Raw genomic sequence first — 16,819 nt, forward strand, 5'->3', positions numbered from 1 at the left:
GTTAGAATTTCACCCCCATCTGGTCTGCCAGAAGGTTTGTAGTTCATTGGTTTTGGTTACTAAAAGAAACATTTCCTTCAGTCCAATTGCATATTTGTTTTCACAACAGTAAATGTTGAGGTAGTTAATTAGACCTGAATATAGCAAAGTAATCAATACCGATTCTTGTTGCAACTCCATGAATTGCAGCAAAACTTTTTCAATAACTTTTTTCCCCATTTGCTATGATTACAGCTTAATGAGTTTGTTTGGATATCTATATTTATATTGCATAGTGTTTCAGTTCCAGTGCAAAGGACAAAAAATTGCTCTTTCCTCTGAACTCTGAAGTTACAACTATTTGCTCCAAAATAGTCTCTTCTACAGAAGAGTGTATGTATGAATCTGTGCATATTTCTATTAATACGTAGTATTAGTATTAGTATAAGTGTTTCAGAAATTTTAGATCATTTCTTCGCAATATATTCTAGAATAAAAAAAAAATAAAAGCATGTAACTGAAGTTCATAGCTGCAAAACTGCCATGTCAAATAGCTTTAGTTCCTAAATTTAAAAAGCTGGGCTGATACAGATGAGTGCTAGGAGGGTAGATTAAGAGATTAACCATGCATTGAGTGCTTGGGAAGGGTTAGGAAGGTGTCACACCTGTTATGTCCTAGATTACATGAGAGTCTTGAAAAACCTGCACCACAAGGAAGCTTTCACTTCTCCACTTGAGAGCTTGTTGTAACTGTCACCTGCTGAAGATGGATTTCGACTTAAGGCAAGAGAGGGGTTTACTGCTGTGTTTGAGCAGAGAATGGTTTTACAGAGCCTTGCGCTGAACACCTTTTTCCTCAAGCCTGTTAGAAAGCAACACATTTTCCTGTAGTATCACTTTCCAGTAGCGTTGTTAACGCAGCGCTGGCAGGGTGCCGCTGTCCGAGGAGATGGGGCTGTGTCCTCGTGCGCTGCTGGGTCCGGCAGCAGAAGACAGGTGGATTCGAATGCTGTTCAGGTGCTTCCCTTCCCCACCGTTGTTGCTGCCCAGAATTAGGCTATAGATAGAGAAGAATCCCAGTAAGGTTATTTTGACCAGCAGTCATCTGCATCACCAGAAACAATCCCCGATGTGTCTTCTTCTGGAATACATCACCTTAAAATGCAGAAGCACACCTGGGGAAGAACTACTCCAGGTTCCAGTATAAGTTGGGGAACGACCTGTTGGAGAGCAGTGTAGGGGAAGGGGACCTGGGGGTCCTGGTGGACAGCAGGATGACCATGAGCCAGCACTGGGCTCTTGTGGCCAGGAAGGCCAATGGTACCTGGGGTGTATTAGAAGGGGGGTGGTTAGCAGGTCGAGAGAGGTTCTCCTGCCCCTCTACTCTGCCCTGGTGAGACTGCATCTGGAATATTGTGTCCAGTTCTGGGCCCCTCAGTTCAAGAAGGACAGGGAACTGCTGGAGAGAGTCCAGCGCAGGGCAACAAAGATGATTAAGGGAGTGGAGCATCTCCCTTATGAGGAAAGGCTGAGGGAGCTGGGGCTCTTTAGCTTGGAGGAGACCGAGGGGTGACCTCTTTGGTAGTTATCAATATGTAAAGGGTGAGTGTCACGAGGATAGAGCCAGGCTCTTCTCGGTGACAACCAATGATAGGACAAGGGGCAATGGGTACAAACTGGAACACAGGAGGTTCCACTTAAATATGAGAAGAAACTTCTTCTCAGTGAGGGTGACGGACACTGGAACGGGCTGCCCAGGGAGGTTGTGGAGTCTCCTTCTCTGGAGACATTCAAACCTGCCTGGACACCTTCCCATGTGACCTCATCTGGGTGTTTGTGCTCTGGCAGAGGGATTGGACTGGATGAGCTTTTGAGGTCCCTTCAAATCCCTGACATTCTGTGATTCTGTGAAGTGAGTCAATGATTTTTGTTTCTGCTGAGCAAGCACCACAGTTGATGCAACTCCACTTCCAGGGGCAGATAGAGCCTGCAGCAGGGGAGAACATGGGCTGAGCATAGGTGGAAAAAGATTTGGCAAACTGTGGAAATGAGCTAATCCTTCTTTCCTTTGCACCTGATCCAAATCAAAATCCTGAACAGAATTTTGGTGGATTCCAGGCAGGCCTCGCTCTGCCAAGCATTGGTTGCTTCTCCAGGTTTGTGAAGTTCATTCTCCTGCATCCAGCAGCCAGATATTGTTAGCTTCATATGATTAGCCAAGCCTTTTAGTATTTACACTTTGCTAATGAGTTAGAAACATGGACTTCTGTATCTATTGCACGACATTCACCTCTTCTCTGATCTCTGTGGATTCCCGTCTATTATGGAAGGTTTGGGTTGTATAACACAAAGCTTCAATGCTTCTTTATTAGGCTGAAAACCCCTCATCACCCCCTGGTGATGAGGTTTGGTTTAGTTTATCTGCCTTTGACTTCTTTCTACCATCACATGAGTTATTCCTGAGTGCTGACGGAATCCACGAACACATTTGCTGGAATAATCCTGCTGCCCAAGTGTTTACTAGATGTTACATGCTAAATGTGCTTGTAAAACAAATAATAAAATGTAACTCAAAATGTGCAACTAGCTTTAATAATGTGCTTTTTTTGTTCTGCTTCCAGTTCTGTGCATTTTCCTGCTCCTGGTAACTATTATTGTCCCTTCACCTTAATAGCAGTCTCACTTCTGCTACATGGCAAGAAGTTTAAAACAAACAAACAAACAAACAAAACAAATGCCTAATTCAGCCAAAACTGTAAAATTTACACGTGCTTGATGGAGTAATGAGGACCCTGTGTTCATGTGTTCTATGTTTTGATCTAACAAGATTTCAGGTGAATTTGCTCGATAAACTCTTGTGCTTCTATGTAGCATCTAGCCACCATTTAGGTACGCAAAAGCAACAAGGCAGTGTCCCATTTTTCTAACAAGAGCTCACCGAATCAGTTAAAATTTAAATTTCTGATTTTTAATATTTCCTTTGTTAAAGTCCATGTAAACAACTTTTTGGCTTTTCCTCTCGTTGTACTGATAGCAACATCTAGTGGCAATATTACCTCATGACAATGCCCTACTTTTGGAAACTGGTCGAGCTCCATTTCCCTCTGAATAAATCTCTACTGACAGACAGACTTCAGAATTTGAAAACAATTTGAACTGTGGGGACTTCAGTAGTCCCCTTTGCTGGCTGCAGTAAAATAACTTTTTTTCAAAGGAGGATCACTGGCAGCCCTACTAATAATTTAGTCTATGCAAGAAAAGCAAATCAGAATAACAAAACCAGACAGTCCCAGTTTGCTGTAATGAGAAGACCAAAGCTGCTGATTTTCTTAGTTGCTGTATCTGCTGTAGAAATTGGGCTGGAAACCTAACACCGGCAGTTGTGTAGGATAACATTTGCATATGTAAGACCATGATTTCTAGATTAAATGAGCTGACTGGGATCTGTCTCTTCCACCAGGAACGACCATCGGATCTGCAAGCTGCGAGTCACAGTTCAGTGTTCAGGTTTGCTCCTCCAGTAGCTTCCACTCTTACTGTAATCAAGGATCACCTGAAAAAATTGGTGATGTTCTAGCTGTTGTGTATGTAATTGCGGAGTGGATTTCTCTCATGACTACAAGCAGTTGGTTTAGTGCATATTATCAGTAGATACAGCTGTACTGATGTCAACCAATGCTTTGAAACCTGGCTGTCTGCTGATGCTGTTCTGCTCCTAGATGATGGCTGGATTTTGGAGACTTTGTAGTAGAATATATAGGCATCTTTAGCGTGTACTACCTTCGATAACTGCGCATATATTCCAAGTTTCACAGAAGCATTAGACAGCCACAGCAGATGTGATAAGGATCTATCTGAGATTTCAGGGCATATGATAGCATGGTTGTTGTGCATAAATAGTGTCTTAAATTCAGTGAAGCTATAAGAAATACTGGGCAGATATAGAAGATCCTCAGAATCCATCTGTGTAACGTTTTGGGTGAAAAGAGAACACATCCAGAATACACACATGGTTGCACAAAAGAGAAAAAATCACAAGAAGTTAACCCTTCACTATGCAAGAAAACAGGAGGGTTGGGAGACCAGAAAGCAAAGTGTAAAAATGTTTATAGGAGTACCCTGGGGAATCATGGGGGACAGCTGGTGGAACGGTCCACCCAGGCTCTTCACTGGCGCTCCCACCTGCTTGTTGACAAGGGCAGTGCAGGTCCTGGGTGTTTACTGTGTCCAAGGCTGGTCAAGGAGTTGAAGCCTCGCTCTGAAAATGTTAAAAGGTAATTAAGTCAGGTTCCGACAGAGGGAATCCTGATTTTAATATCCCAGAGAGCAGCTTTTCCAGAGTTCCCTGGTAAAGTGGGAAGGGGCTGCAGCAAAAGCTGGTTTATTTATGACAGGGCTACTGCATTTACGCGGACAAGGGAAAGCCAAATTTATCCTTGCTTCTGCGCCCCAACGAGGATTTGAATCCAAATCTCACAGATTCCCAAATGACTAAGCTACAGCATACACAGTGGTAGAGATTCTCAGTCTGTTCTCTAAATTTTACTCTATTTTCATATAAATTAATGAAGACTAGCTGAAGCAGGGCCTTTGGGTGAACACACATGCGATTACAATGAGGGAATTGTTTACATTCTAACTTCAGCCAAATACTTTGAAGGTTATATTGCATAAAATAACTCTATCATGAAACAAAGAACACAGTGCTCTGCTATAAGCTTTGTGCAAAATGTGTTCCGAGAGGCCAAATTCAAGATAAAATACATGACTGCAAGTATCAAGAGTCCAGAAGATCTCGCAATGATTTAAAGGCTGATACATGGGGCATGTTGGCTTCTTGGTTGATGTTCTTTTCTGTAATTCTGTATTAGTTCTGGCATCTGTATTTTAAAGTGATGTTGGAAAACTAGACAATCCAGAGAGAAAAATGATTTGAAGACACATATGAACTGATGAAATACTTCAGTGTTTCAAACAGCCTGATTGTGGTGCAGACATCTTCGAAAAGTTAAAAAAAAAATCCAACTGGAAGGGTTTTTTTTAAATCTAGTGAAGAAAGCCAAAAAGCCCTACACAAAGACACTTTCAAGTCAGTAATACAGCAGTTAAATGAGAACAGCTGAGATGCACTAAAAGAAATGCGTGTCTTCAAATCAGGGAGACTTGCCCAAGTCCAACTAGTTTATTTGCACTCAACATGAAAGCCACTGGTCAAAGTCCTACAGGCTGTGCAGGACAGAGATGAGATTTGATAAATGGTTTAATAATTGCTTTCAGGACCTAAACCTGATGAATTGCATGTCAGGTGCCATTGCCTGTTTTCACACTAGGAACTACCACTGCTGTCATCATTTGAAGACCATGAATAAATACCATTTTCTACATTTACAGTGACCATATTGTATTTGAGGAAGAGTGTTTTCCAAAATACACATTAAAACTCATGCAGTTTGTCCTCCCAACTTGTTTGAGGGAATGTTTTGATTTCTGATTAATAGTCCCAGAGAAACATTAGGGTGTTTGTTTTTAGCCAGAGCTAGCAGTAAGAAATTTCATTTTAGTTCCTCTGGGAAGTTTTATGACTGACATGATGACTGAAGATAAAATTCCAGCTACACTAGACGACAGCCGGTTTCTTCTGAAAAAGATTGAGTCTGTAATTAAATTCTCAATTGTGCCGTATTTATTACAGTTAATACAAACATCTCTCAAACAGCATCTATGCTCAGCCACTGAATAGACAGATAAGCAAAAACATGGGAGTAATATAGAATACTTCAGGCTTTAAAAAAAACACCCAGCAAACTGACAACCTTTACATAGTTATGTGCTAGTTTGACTATTTCGTGCCCAAAGAAAAAGTACAGTCATCCTGTGCCCCTGAAAAGCATTTGATCTTTCTTTGTACAGTACTGTGGTAATTTATAGAACTGGAATTGCCTCTCTTCAAAAAATGAAATACTAACAACTGGCAAAAGGTCACAGTAGATGTAATAGATATCCGAGGAGATCTAATCTTGCTGCCTAACAAATCTTTTCATCCCAGCAGTTAATCTCCCTCTGTAAGCGCTGTACTAACATCTGGTAAGAAACACCTACTGCAGGCCTTCACTGACAGAGGAAAACAGGGAAACTAACTTCACTGCAAGATGTGGCCGTGAACTTGGTGCCCCCCCAGCCCCTTCCACTGAGAAGCCATCCCCAGTGACAGCCAGGCTGTGACACCAGAGCGATGGTTGTCCCACTTTCGGTGCACACACGTGTGAGCCATGCTGGACCACACGTGCCAGGGTGACACAGGGCTCTGGTCCTGCTCCTCACAGTGCTCCAGCCTGTGAACGATGTAGGAAATGCAGCCAGCACTGGAGACCTTCTCTACAACACGGCCTCCTTCCCTAAGTCAGAGCCCAAATTAACTCAGGGCTGGCATCATACTTGTGCCCAAGCTTCAAAAGCTTTACAGTTCTGCAGAACTGGCAGCATAACAGTCCAAAAATTGTTTTGTGAGGCCCTTTTCATGACAGCTTCTGGGAAAAATGGTTTATGAGAGGACAAAGGCCTCAGAAGGATCTTCAATCCATCCTGACAGCAGGATGGTTGCTACTCTAGTTACTAAGCTGAAGCAGCCTTTATGAAGGCGCTGGCAATCAGGGATGGTCCACAGAGCACTGAAACACCCTTTAATTCTATGAAATAAACATCTGATGTTCCCAGCGGATGGCTGGTTTGTTCCACACAACACAAATTTAGAAACTCGACTGCTTCTCAAGCTCACCTGCTGGTTCTAATGATGCTCTGGCTCACTTCTGTCTTTTGACAGCAAAGTATTTTCTGCAGAAGGAAAAGCAAGCTGCCAACAAAGCACACCCAGCACCCCGAGGTTATTTCACTTGCAGATACACGTTACAAAGTCATAAGTCTTAAATAACAAGCACAAAAGTTTTCCCAATCAAAAAATTTTATTGACATTCTTGGCAAATTAATCTAAATTTATGATCTGGGTCTCTCCTTCTTGCCCTTGTACAAGGCCAGCAGAGAAACATTGGCTACTTTGACAACCTTGAAGCGAACTCCAGGAATGTCACCAACAGCATGACCCTTCCGACCGAAACCAGCAACCAGAACCTCATCGTTTTCCTGCAATGAAAGACCGTGTGGTTACAAAGCTGTGAACATTAAATCTGTGCACACTTCTGAAATTGGAAACATTATATTTGAGCCACAGTCTAGACTTTCTAAGGCAAGGGTGGAAGTACTGAAGGCTATTGACAGAGATACATGAATAATGACTATTATCCCCTTCAGTGATAAGCAGAGATGTCACTTAGCTTTGGAGCAGCATGGCTGAGAACTTTGCTAAAGAGTGGAAAGTACAAAATCACCTTTAATAATTTTTCATCTGCCTCTGCAGTTACCGCTTTAAGATACACATGGTGCAGAATGCCACGAACCCTTGTTTAACCATGCCCCGAATCTGTCAATTATATGTTTCTGTACTGTAACATACAACTTTTTATAAACCACTTCTTCAAAATTACCTCAATGAAGTTCAGGCAGCCATCATTGGGAACAAAGGCAGTTATTTTTTTACCATTCTTGATCAGCTGGACTCTAACACATTTCCTGATGGCAGAGTTGGGCTGTTTAGCTTCTACTCCACTGAAATGGAAACACATGAAAATAAATTAGCAAAAATCTGTTTGATGAACTAGCAGATATTCATTACACCCCCACAAATTACTGTATTACTTTGTACTAAGTGCAAGTTGCATCTGCGTTTCAAAACCAAAACTATTAGTAATCTCTTTAGAGCTACTCTCTACATAAAAGCTCAGTTTCTAAGCTGAATAAAAATTGAAAATCCATTGCTTACAAACACATATTAATTCAGTAAATAATCTGGAGAGGGAAAAAGGAGGTACACCTTGGAACACTGGCAGTGTCCCAGTGAAGATTTAAGTTATTAAAAAAAAAAAAACCAAAAAAAAAAGGCCAGAGACAAGTAGATGGGCTGACACAAGGCACACACATGTAATTCATCTCCTCTGCCCCATCAGAGATCAGGCCATCTCTGGGCAATTACTTACATAAATACAACATTACAGACATCTCTAGTATGTTTTGCATGTTTTTAGTTCAGAAACATCAAAAGTTTGTGTGAACATCAAATCTAAACCAATACCATTGGAAAAATCTATCAAGATTTATTTCAAACTTTCAAGGTTGAGAATTCACAAAGTGCTTGGGTTGATTAAACAGAGTATATGAGTAAAATATTTGTATTCTTTTGCTTCTAAATGAGCATAATTTTTGGAGTGACCCACGTAGAAGAAAAAAATACCTTTCAACATAGCCACTTGGACAAATAAACCAAGCGCAGCACATGGAAACTAACAGAAACGTGGCTTGCTATAGATAGAAAAACCTCATGCATTTTTTGGAAAACAAGTTGCTCCCAAAGGCCTCACGTTCCCGAGGCCTCCCCGGGGCAGCGCGATGCCCAGGCCGGCACACGGGGGTGTTGGCTGTACCCACACTTTCTCCAGGACGATCCCCTTGGCGTGGGAAGCCCCTCCGAAGGGGTTGGCCTTCAGCGCCGTGCCCAGGTGCGCCTTCTTGTACTGCTTGTCGTGCCACTTCTGGTCGCGGCGGTGGCTGCGGAGCTTCCGGGCGGTGCGGAGGCCTCGGCACTTCCCTGCGGAGCAAGGGCGGGGAGGGGTGACGGGCCCGCTCCCGGGGATGCGGCCGCGTGTGTGGACCAGGCCCGGCCGCGATGCGCTCGGTAATGGCGGCCGCGCCCCCGCCCACGCCGGCCGTGCCGGGAGGGCCCAAAGCCGGCGGCAGGCTGGCGGGGCAGGGAAAGGAGAGCGCTACCGATCCCCCGCACCCCCCTGCGCGGTGGCCCCGCCGCCCCAGCCCGGCCCGGCCCTTGCGGCCCCGCCGCAGCGCAGCGCTCACCCATCCTTCCTGCGCGCCGGCCGGCCGAGAAAGAGCGAGCTCCGCCCGCTGCGCGCCGCCTAGCTGCGGCCGCCAGGCCCCCGCGGGCTGCCCGCGCCGCGCCTGACTGAAAGTCCCGCCCGGCAGCGGCGGGGCAGCCCGGCCTGGCGCAGCGGAGCGCGGGAGCGCGGGTCCCTCAGCGCGTCGTGGCGGCGGGAGTGGGTCGAGTCTTTTTAGACGTGTTTAATCTTTTTTTTATTTTTTTTTTTTTTTAAATTTTATTTTCTTCTTTCTTCCCCTGCGAGTTACGGGGCTCGCAGGGAGGCGCGCAGGCACGGGGTGCAGCGTGTCGGCCGTTTCCTTGAGGTGAGGCATGAAAGGTGCTGGAGTGAGTTCAGAGAATTAAGCTGGTGAGGGGCTGCAGCACAAGTCTGATGGGGAGCGGCTGAGGGACCTGGGGCTGTTCATCCTGGAGAAAAGGAGGCTGAGGGGAGACCTGATCGCTGTCTGCAACTGCCTGAAAGGAGGTTGTAGCATGGAGGGGGTTGGTCTGTTCTCCCAAATAACAATAGGACAAGAGGAAATGGCCTCAAGTTGCACCAGGGGAGGTTTAGATTGGAGATTAGGAAAAATATCACAGAATCACAAGAGTGTCAGGGATTGGAAGGGACCTCAAAAGATCATTTAGTCCAATCCCCCCGCCGGAGCAGGAACACCCAGATGAGGTTACACAGGAAGGTGTCCAGGCGGGTTTTGAATGTCTGCAGAGAAGGAGACTCCACAACCTCCCTGGGCAGCCCGTTCCAGTGTCTGTCACCCTCACTGAGAAGAAGTTTCTTCTCATATTTAAGTGGAACCTCCTGTGTTCCAGTCTGTACCCATTGCCCCTTGTCCTATCATTGGTTTTCACCGAGAAGAGCCTGGCTCCATCCTCGTGGCACTCACCCTTCACATATTTATAAACATTAATGAGGCCACCCCTCAATCTCCTTTTCTCCAACTAAAGAGACCCAGCTCCCTTAGCCTTTCCTCACATGGGAGATGCTCCACTCCCTTCATCATCTTCGTGGCTCTTCACAGAAGCGGTTGTCAGGCACTGAAACAGGCTGCCCAGGGCTGTGGTGGAGTCACCATCCCTGGAGGAGTTTAAAAGGTGTTTAGACAAGATCCTTAGGGACATGGTTTGGTGCCAGAGTTGGGTTAAAGGTTAGACTCGGTGGTCTTGAGGATCTCTTCCAACAGAAATGATTCTATGGAAGGACGCTTCAGCTTTCTGAGGAAACAAGGAACAGCAGGGTGTGAGAGACGCTGAGGTGCATGTTGTCCTCGCCAAATGGCGCTTGTGCGGCCCTTCCCCATTTGCAGAGCTGTCTGTGAAGGATGAGACTCGCACTCGGAACAGGCAAGGAGCCATCTCAAAGTGAGGAGATCATGCTGGTATCATCCATGTTTTGTGTGGAATGGCCTTGGCTGCAGCGTGGGGGACCCCTTTCTTCTGCCACAGTGTTCTTGGGGCTCACCAAGCCCTTGGTTCCTCTGCATCCTCATCAAGGTGTGTGCAGCAGGTGCTTGCCAAGCTGCTCACAGGGTGAGAAGAAGCAGAAATCTCACATATGCTATATTTAGAGTGAGCGAGGAAGATACTGAGGAGCTGTGATGGTAGCTGAGCCAGGATTTATTTCCAACATTTGACTTAAATTGCCTCTGAGTCTTCCAGTGTATCTACACCAGAGTGAAACCCTGTAAAATCAACAGGCATTTATTAAGTTTGAAAGCTACCGTGAGTCCATACTGCCAAACTCTAGCAGTCTGCAGATGCCAACCGAATAGGCACAGCTGCCTCATTCAAGCAACCCACTTCCTAAAACAAAAAGTCACGAACATTCACTTCCCTTTTTGGGTTTGCCGTGAAGGGGCAGTAATTAGATCTAAATGTAACTTTATTAACACAACCTGTGTTTACAGCTTAAATGGAAAATACATTGTTTATGCAGGGCTGTTTTACATTCAATCTGGATAGAATAGACAAGCAAAAAACATAAAATGATTTTAAAAAAACCAACAAAACCCAGCAACAGTTTCAGGAGCAAACATTACTGTTAAGAAAAGCAGCTCGTTAGAAGATGTGATTCCAATGTGGAGAATGCGATTGCTATTTGGTAATTTTAAGAACAGGGAAGTTAATTTGGTGAAGATGCTGCAGCTTTACAATCTTAAGACTATTAGGAATCCTTATTACTTAAAATTTGACTAGGAAGGAGATTGATGAATAAATAAAATGAATATACTGAAACAAACTATGGCATCTGGTGCACAAATATTCACTAAGATGTTAAGATCTAGGAAAGGTGATGGTAATGTAGGTTTTGCTGTTTCTTTTTAAAATTTAGTAGGACTTTGGGACACTTTAGTTACGACAGTCTTCCTTTATTTCACCCTGTTCTTCAAAATTAGTATTGCTCGTTTGACGCAGAACCAAAGAGAAGTGCTCAGGTTTAGTTAGTGTCATCCATTGCAAAAAAGTTCACTCAGACATGTCACCCTGTGTTTAATAAAATGCAGAGGATATATTCGTATATAGAAACCATTTATTATGGCACCAAAAGGCATACAAAAATAATCGAATTTAAATGTGTTTTGGTACTCTAGCTTTCACGAAAGGAACCTATGTTCTTGGTCTCTCCTTGCCCTTGTAGAAGGCCAACAGAGAAATGGCGGTTACTTTGACAGCCTTGAACTCCATGAAATGTCGCCAACAGGGTGATCCTTCCAACAAAAAACCAGCAACCAGAACTTGATCGTCTTCCTAGACTTTCCTAGACTTCAGCAGTAACCCCAGGACTTGACATGCTGGCCACGGATGTGGCCATGTCCCCAGTTCTCTGGCCACAGGGGCCTCTGCAGAGCTGTGCTTGCTAAGGTGGCCACAAGACCCTGCTCTCCTGGGATCCTGCCTCTCCCTGACAAGGTGTTTTTGCAGTGAAAACCTCGAAATTAGAAAGTCTGCTGGGAACAGCTGCCCAAGAGGGCTGTCGGTGGAAAAGGGTTGTTTTCTTTGGAGAATGCCAGCACTGCTACATAAGTGCTTCTAAAATTAAATGTTTCAGTTGGCCGAGCACATAAATCCACCCGAAATCCCACAATTTAGCTTAAAACTCCTACTGTAATCTGATCTGCAACGTTCCTTGTGAGATCTGATTTCTGATGTCCTGTGGAGCTCAACCCAGGGAACTCGGGCGAGCTCGCTGCAGCCGGTCCCTTGGTCCCCGCCGCTCACATCCTCGTTCCTCTGCAGCCCTGTCTGCAGGTGTGTGAGATGCTCTCGGGGTTTCCTCATGTGCCTCTTAGCAGGGAGAACAACAAAAAGGAGGTTGAATTAAAAATTGAGGGAGAATTAGGGCTTTGAGTACCTTGTCTGGTACCTCAGAGCCCATGGCTTTCTCGAACAGCAAGTACTTTACAAAACACCGGTGAGCGATCAAAACAGACCCTCTGGCTGCCACAGGTACGTTCTCCTGGGGAAGGGAGATACACAGGTGTTGGGATCACCTTCCACACAGGAGCACAAGGTCCTGCACCTAGGTTGGGGAAACCCCCAGTGTCAATCCAGGCTGGGGATGAAGGGATTGAGAGCAGCCCTGCCGAGAAGGATTTGGGGATACTGGGCAATGAGAAATTGAACATGAGGTGACAACGAGAGCTCACAGCCCAGAAAGCCAACCGTATCCTGGGCTACATCACAAGCTTGTCCAGCTGGTCAAGGGAGGTGATTCTGCCCCTCTGCTCTACTCTGGCGAGACCCCCACCTGGAGTCCTGTGTCCAGCTCTGGAGCCCTCAGTACAGGACAGACATGGACCTGTTGGAGAGGGGCCAGAGGAGCCACAGAAGTGATCCAAGACTGGAACAGCTCTGCTGGGAGGACAGGCTGAGACAGTTGGGGTTGTTCAGCCTGGAGAAGAGAAGCTCCAGGGAGACCTTATTGTGGCCTTTCAGTACTTAAAAGGGGCCGATAAGAAAGATGGGGACAGACTTTTTAGCAGAGGCTGTTGCCATAGGACAAGTGGTGGTGGTTTTAAACTGAAGGAGGGAGATGAGACATGAGGAAGAAATTTTTGACAATGAGGGTGGTGAGAGCCTGTCCCAGGTTGGCCAGAGAGGTGGTGGATGCCCCATCCCTGGAGACATCCCAGACAGGGCTCTGAGCAACCTGATCTGGGTGAAGATGTCCCTGCTGATGGCAGGGGTGGCACTGGATGAGCTTTGAAGGTCCCTTCAACCCAAACCATTCTGTGATTCTATGATTCTAGATCTGCCTTGTTACACAGACTGAGCTTTTTTGTGGGTTTTTTTGTGCGGTTCCCCTTACTGCCCCTCGCCTTCCCCAAAGGCAGGCCAAGAATCAAGCTTCATTCTTGATCCAGTCTCCATCCAGACCAGCTGGCAGTAGGGCCTGGAGTCTATGTGGGGATTTCTTGAGAGATATTGGCATCCTTTGATGTTGTTAGGAAGGGTGCAGGAAAAGGAGTTGTAACAGGATTCATTTTTGTATCATCTCAGCTTGTGTGGTGGAGATGAAGACTAAAAGCCCTGCAGGCAAATTAGTTGCCCAGAGAGAGGATTTCATTTGAACTGAGACAAGATTTTTCTTTTTATTCAGACCAGTTTTCTGTCCATGCTTCTGTTGCATTGTGGATATATCTAAATCACAAGAACAATGCATGTCTCAAAAAAAATAGTAATGATATCTCAAGTGTTAGTACCTTGTACAGTGGCTGATACCTTATACTTTGGTTGAGACATATTATTTTAGAAAGCTGCTCAGTTCGTGATGACCCGATATGTCACCTGAAGGTAACTATAAACTGTGTTGAAAATAGATTGTGCTGTTGGCTGCCTGAGGAGATGCTAGCCAAAGAGATAAGTTATCCATGTCTAAAATTATGTCTGCAGTCTGATTTGTTGCATGCAAACCCAGTGTGTGTATAATCATTGCAGTATCAGGCGGAACAGCTGTCATCTCAGGGTCTCCATCAACATTTGTGTGGTCATCCTGTTTGACAGGGGTTTGCTGGACTGTGGTGACACATTCGGCTATGTGTGGAGTGCCAGCAATTCCAACTGGCTAGCCAATCAGTCTCTGATTTTTTGCTTCACAAACCTCACAAAACTGTGAGCCCTTACACTGAATGTAGTTGCCAGCTGCTTTCTTAATTACTCTTTCTGTGAGAGAGATCCAAAAAAAAGATGAGTGTTTAAAGTACAGTAAGATCTCCTGCTGTGCCTCCCCCCAGGTGGTGGAAATGTCTGAGCTGCCATGATACAAAGTGAAAACCAACTAAGTGGTAGGTACTTTATCATTAAAGGATGATTTTTTCATGACAAGTCATCATGAGCAAAAATTCTTTGCCAGAGCGAGGAAAGAAAAGACGATAAACAGCAGTTTAGTCCTCTGATTTGTGATATTGGCCACTTTTAGCCCACCACAGCCCATTTTAAAGGATGTAAACAAAAATGTTGACTTCCTCTTGACTTTGTCATGCAGGATGTTCGTCAGATGCCTTTGTGGAGTTCAGTGTGACCTCGTGTGTTCCATAAAACTGTGTGATCATGATCCTCTGTTCACCTTTTGTCTACTGTGCATGTATGTATTCGAAACATGTAGCCGAGCAAGCTTTGTTTGCTTGATTTCAGTGTAAAACAGGCAAATGTACAACAGCAATTCATCAATTGAATCACAAGAGCTCATCTAATCATGCCCCAGTCAGGACCACTGCATGTGAGGCTCCATTCAAGTTTACTTTTTAAACTCAATAACGCAGAGATGGTGGTTTTATCATCATTCTTCACCAAAGTGAAGTGCTTAGGATGACTTCTTTGCTTTCAGTGGATCTCATTTCTTTTTAGATACCACGTGAGTCTGCTTATGCTTAAACCTCATGAGAAAGCAACATTTTTAAGAACTGTTTCAAATGTTTAATATTGTTGTTATTAGCAAGTGTCAAGAGGTAAGGAAAGACTTGTATTGATGCTCTTTGCTTCTACCATTATTTCAGACGATGACTGCCAATTAATGAATTATTATCAGCACCCATAATATTAGCATATAGTGAGGCAGTCAGCATATTTTCATTGATTTATACTAGCTTAACCTTAGCAGTTTGGCGTTACATGTTTTCTTGGTTGTCTGCAGAAACTCCTTTGTTTCTGAGCAGATAGACATGTACTTTTCTCCTCTTTGACTGTATGAAATGGTGGCCTAAGAAGGCACGTTGCCTCTGGAAATTGATAGCACCATGGAAGCATACAGGCTGGAAGTACAATTAAAGATACATTCTGTTGTCACAGGATGGACTACAGGACATTATCTTGTATTCAACCAGTACTGACTTTAGATGTGGCCTCCCACGTCTTGTTTATACTACTTTCTCTCACTTTCTCTGCCCTTAAAGGACACATTATTTTTTCATTTGTGCCATACTGGTTTGTATTTCAACATTTTTCTTTCTTAGTTTTTGCTGCCATGCTGATGAAGAACACTTAGAAAACAACAGCACATGAATGAAATCTCAAGGCACCATCAGAAAGCCTTTCTGTGCCTTTTTCTCTGCACTTATTTAGGAGGGACTATGGGTCAGGAGGACTGAAACGCTTAATAAGCCAATGACATTAGTGGCTTCACAGTTTTTAGAAGTGTGTGTGACATTCCTACCTCTTCCCAGGGCTGCTTAAAATTTTCAGCTGAGCCATGTCTCTGTACTGTTGATTGTAAGTTAAGCATCATGCATTTCTGGTGCTTCACAGAAAATTTAGGGATTATTTTCAACTGTTACTTGTCTATCACTACGCTCCCTTATCTCATTTTTCAAGCTGTGACTCCCACATAAGTATCTGGATTCCTCCTTAAATTGGATAGAAGCAGTACTACTGAGGACAAGCTGTTGAGCGATTTTGAAGATTAGTGAATATTCTCCATGTCATTGAAGGAGAAATGAATTAAGATGGTAAATCCTTTTTAATAGTTACGATGCCAAAGCCCCTATCTTTATCTTATATCTGGAATGCAACAGATGGAAGCTCTTAATTGGTGAAGCAGGGCTTACTGTGTGATCACATCAGCGGGTGCCTGATGTTAGCTGCCGAGCAAGAAAGCAGTGTGTACATAGATAGATGTATACATACATACATTCATACACATAGCTGTTAGTAGGAGCTGGTTGTGACTGTGTTCTGCCTGATATTTAAGTGGAGAAGGATGCAGCGTGATGAAATGTCAGCTAAGCACTGGTCTGAGCTTCCTTTTGCAATGCCAACATGTTCTCCCAAAACAGAGTTCTTTACGCGATGTGCGTAAAAATGAGCCAGATTTAGCACACAGAGACGAGGTATTTTATTACGGAGTTGCACAAGTCTGGATGCTGGAATAAAAGCCAGCACACCAGCCAGAAAAGTAAAAGGCGTTATATACAAAATCTTATCACCACTCAGGGCAGTCCTAAAGAGCCAACTGGTTACACATTTGCATGTTGCATTATATAATCCTTTTAGTGTATAATGAACAACATTCAGCTAAAGGACACTTCATCCAACAGTCTCGAGATATGTGTTAACGTAAGAACTAATTGTGTGGGCTTCAAAATGTCTAAAGTTGCAAGGTCAGTAGTGTCTGTAGTTTGTGATTAGGTGTTTTGCAAGTCACTCTTTGTTAAATGAGCAGGCTGACCTAAAACCGAAAGGATTTACGTATCTTTAGGTTAGCAGTTGCAAACAGGATTCGTTCTTTCGAGTGACGACAACACACACTGAAGTTGAGTACCAGGAACCCATCTCTGCCTGGGCCCCAGAGTTGCCTCCAGGCTGGTCCAGATCCATGGCTGTGTTCGTGAAGGTGGCCAGACCACACAC

General features: G+C 44.3%; 1 protein-coding gene across 1 annotated transcript; it reads right to left on the reverse strand.

Annotated features, from left to right (window-relative positions):
* Positions 1-6,919: 6,919 nt before the first annotated feature.
* On the reverse strand, positions 6,920-9,016 carry RPS23 (ribosomal protein S23). The gene is made up of 4 exons (XM_065656509.1): positions 8,938-9,016; positions 8,515-8,674; positions 7,518-7,638; positions 6,920-7,116 (listed from the first exon to the last, which is right to left on the reverse strand). The coding sequence occupies exons 1-4, from the start codon at positions 8,939-8,941 to the stop codon at positions 6,970-6,972; spliced, it is 432 nt and encodes a 143-aa protein (XP_065512581.1). The 5' UTR covers positions 8,942-9,016; the 3' UTR covers positions 6,920-6,969.
* Between the last annotated feature and the right edge of the window lie 7,803 nt (positions 9,017-16,819).

Source organism: Caloenas nicobarica, chromosome Z (assembly GCF_036013445.1).
Source record: "Caloenas nicobarica isolate bCalNic1 chromosome Z, bCalNic1.hap1, whole genome shotgun sequence".
Taxonomy (NCBI): domain Eukaryota; kingdom Metazoa; phylum Chordata; class Aves; order Columbiformes; family Columbidae; genus Caloenas; species Caloenas nicobarica.

Coding starts and splice junctions, on each gene's coding strand:
- RPS23 (XM_065656509.1), bottom strand. Junction 7,639..8,514: donor GGGATCGTCCTGGAGAAAGT/GTGGGTACAGCC, acceptor TTTCCATTTCAG/TGGAGTAGAAGCTAAACAGC. Junction 7,117..7,517: donor GCTGCCTGAACTTCATTGAG/GTAATTTTGAAG, acceptor CTTTCATTGCAG/GAAAACGATGAGGTTCTGGT.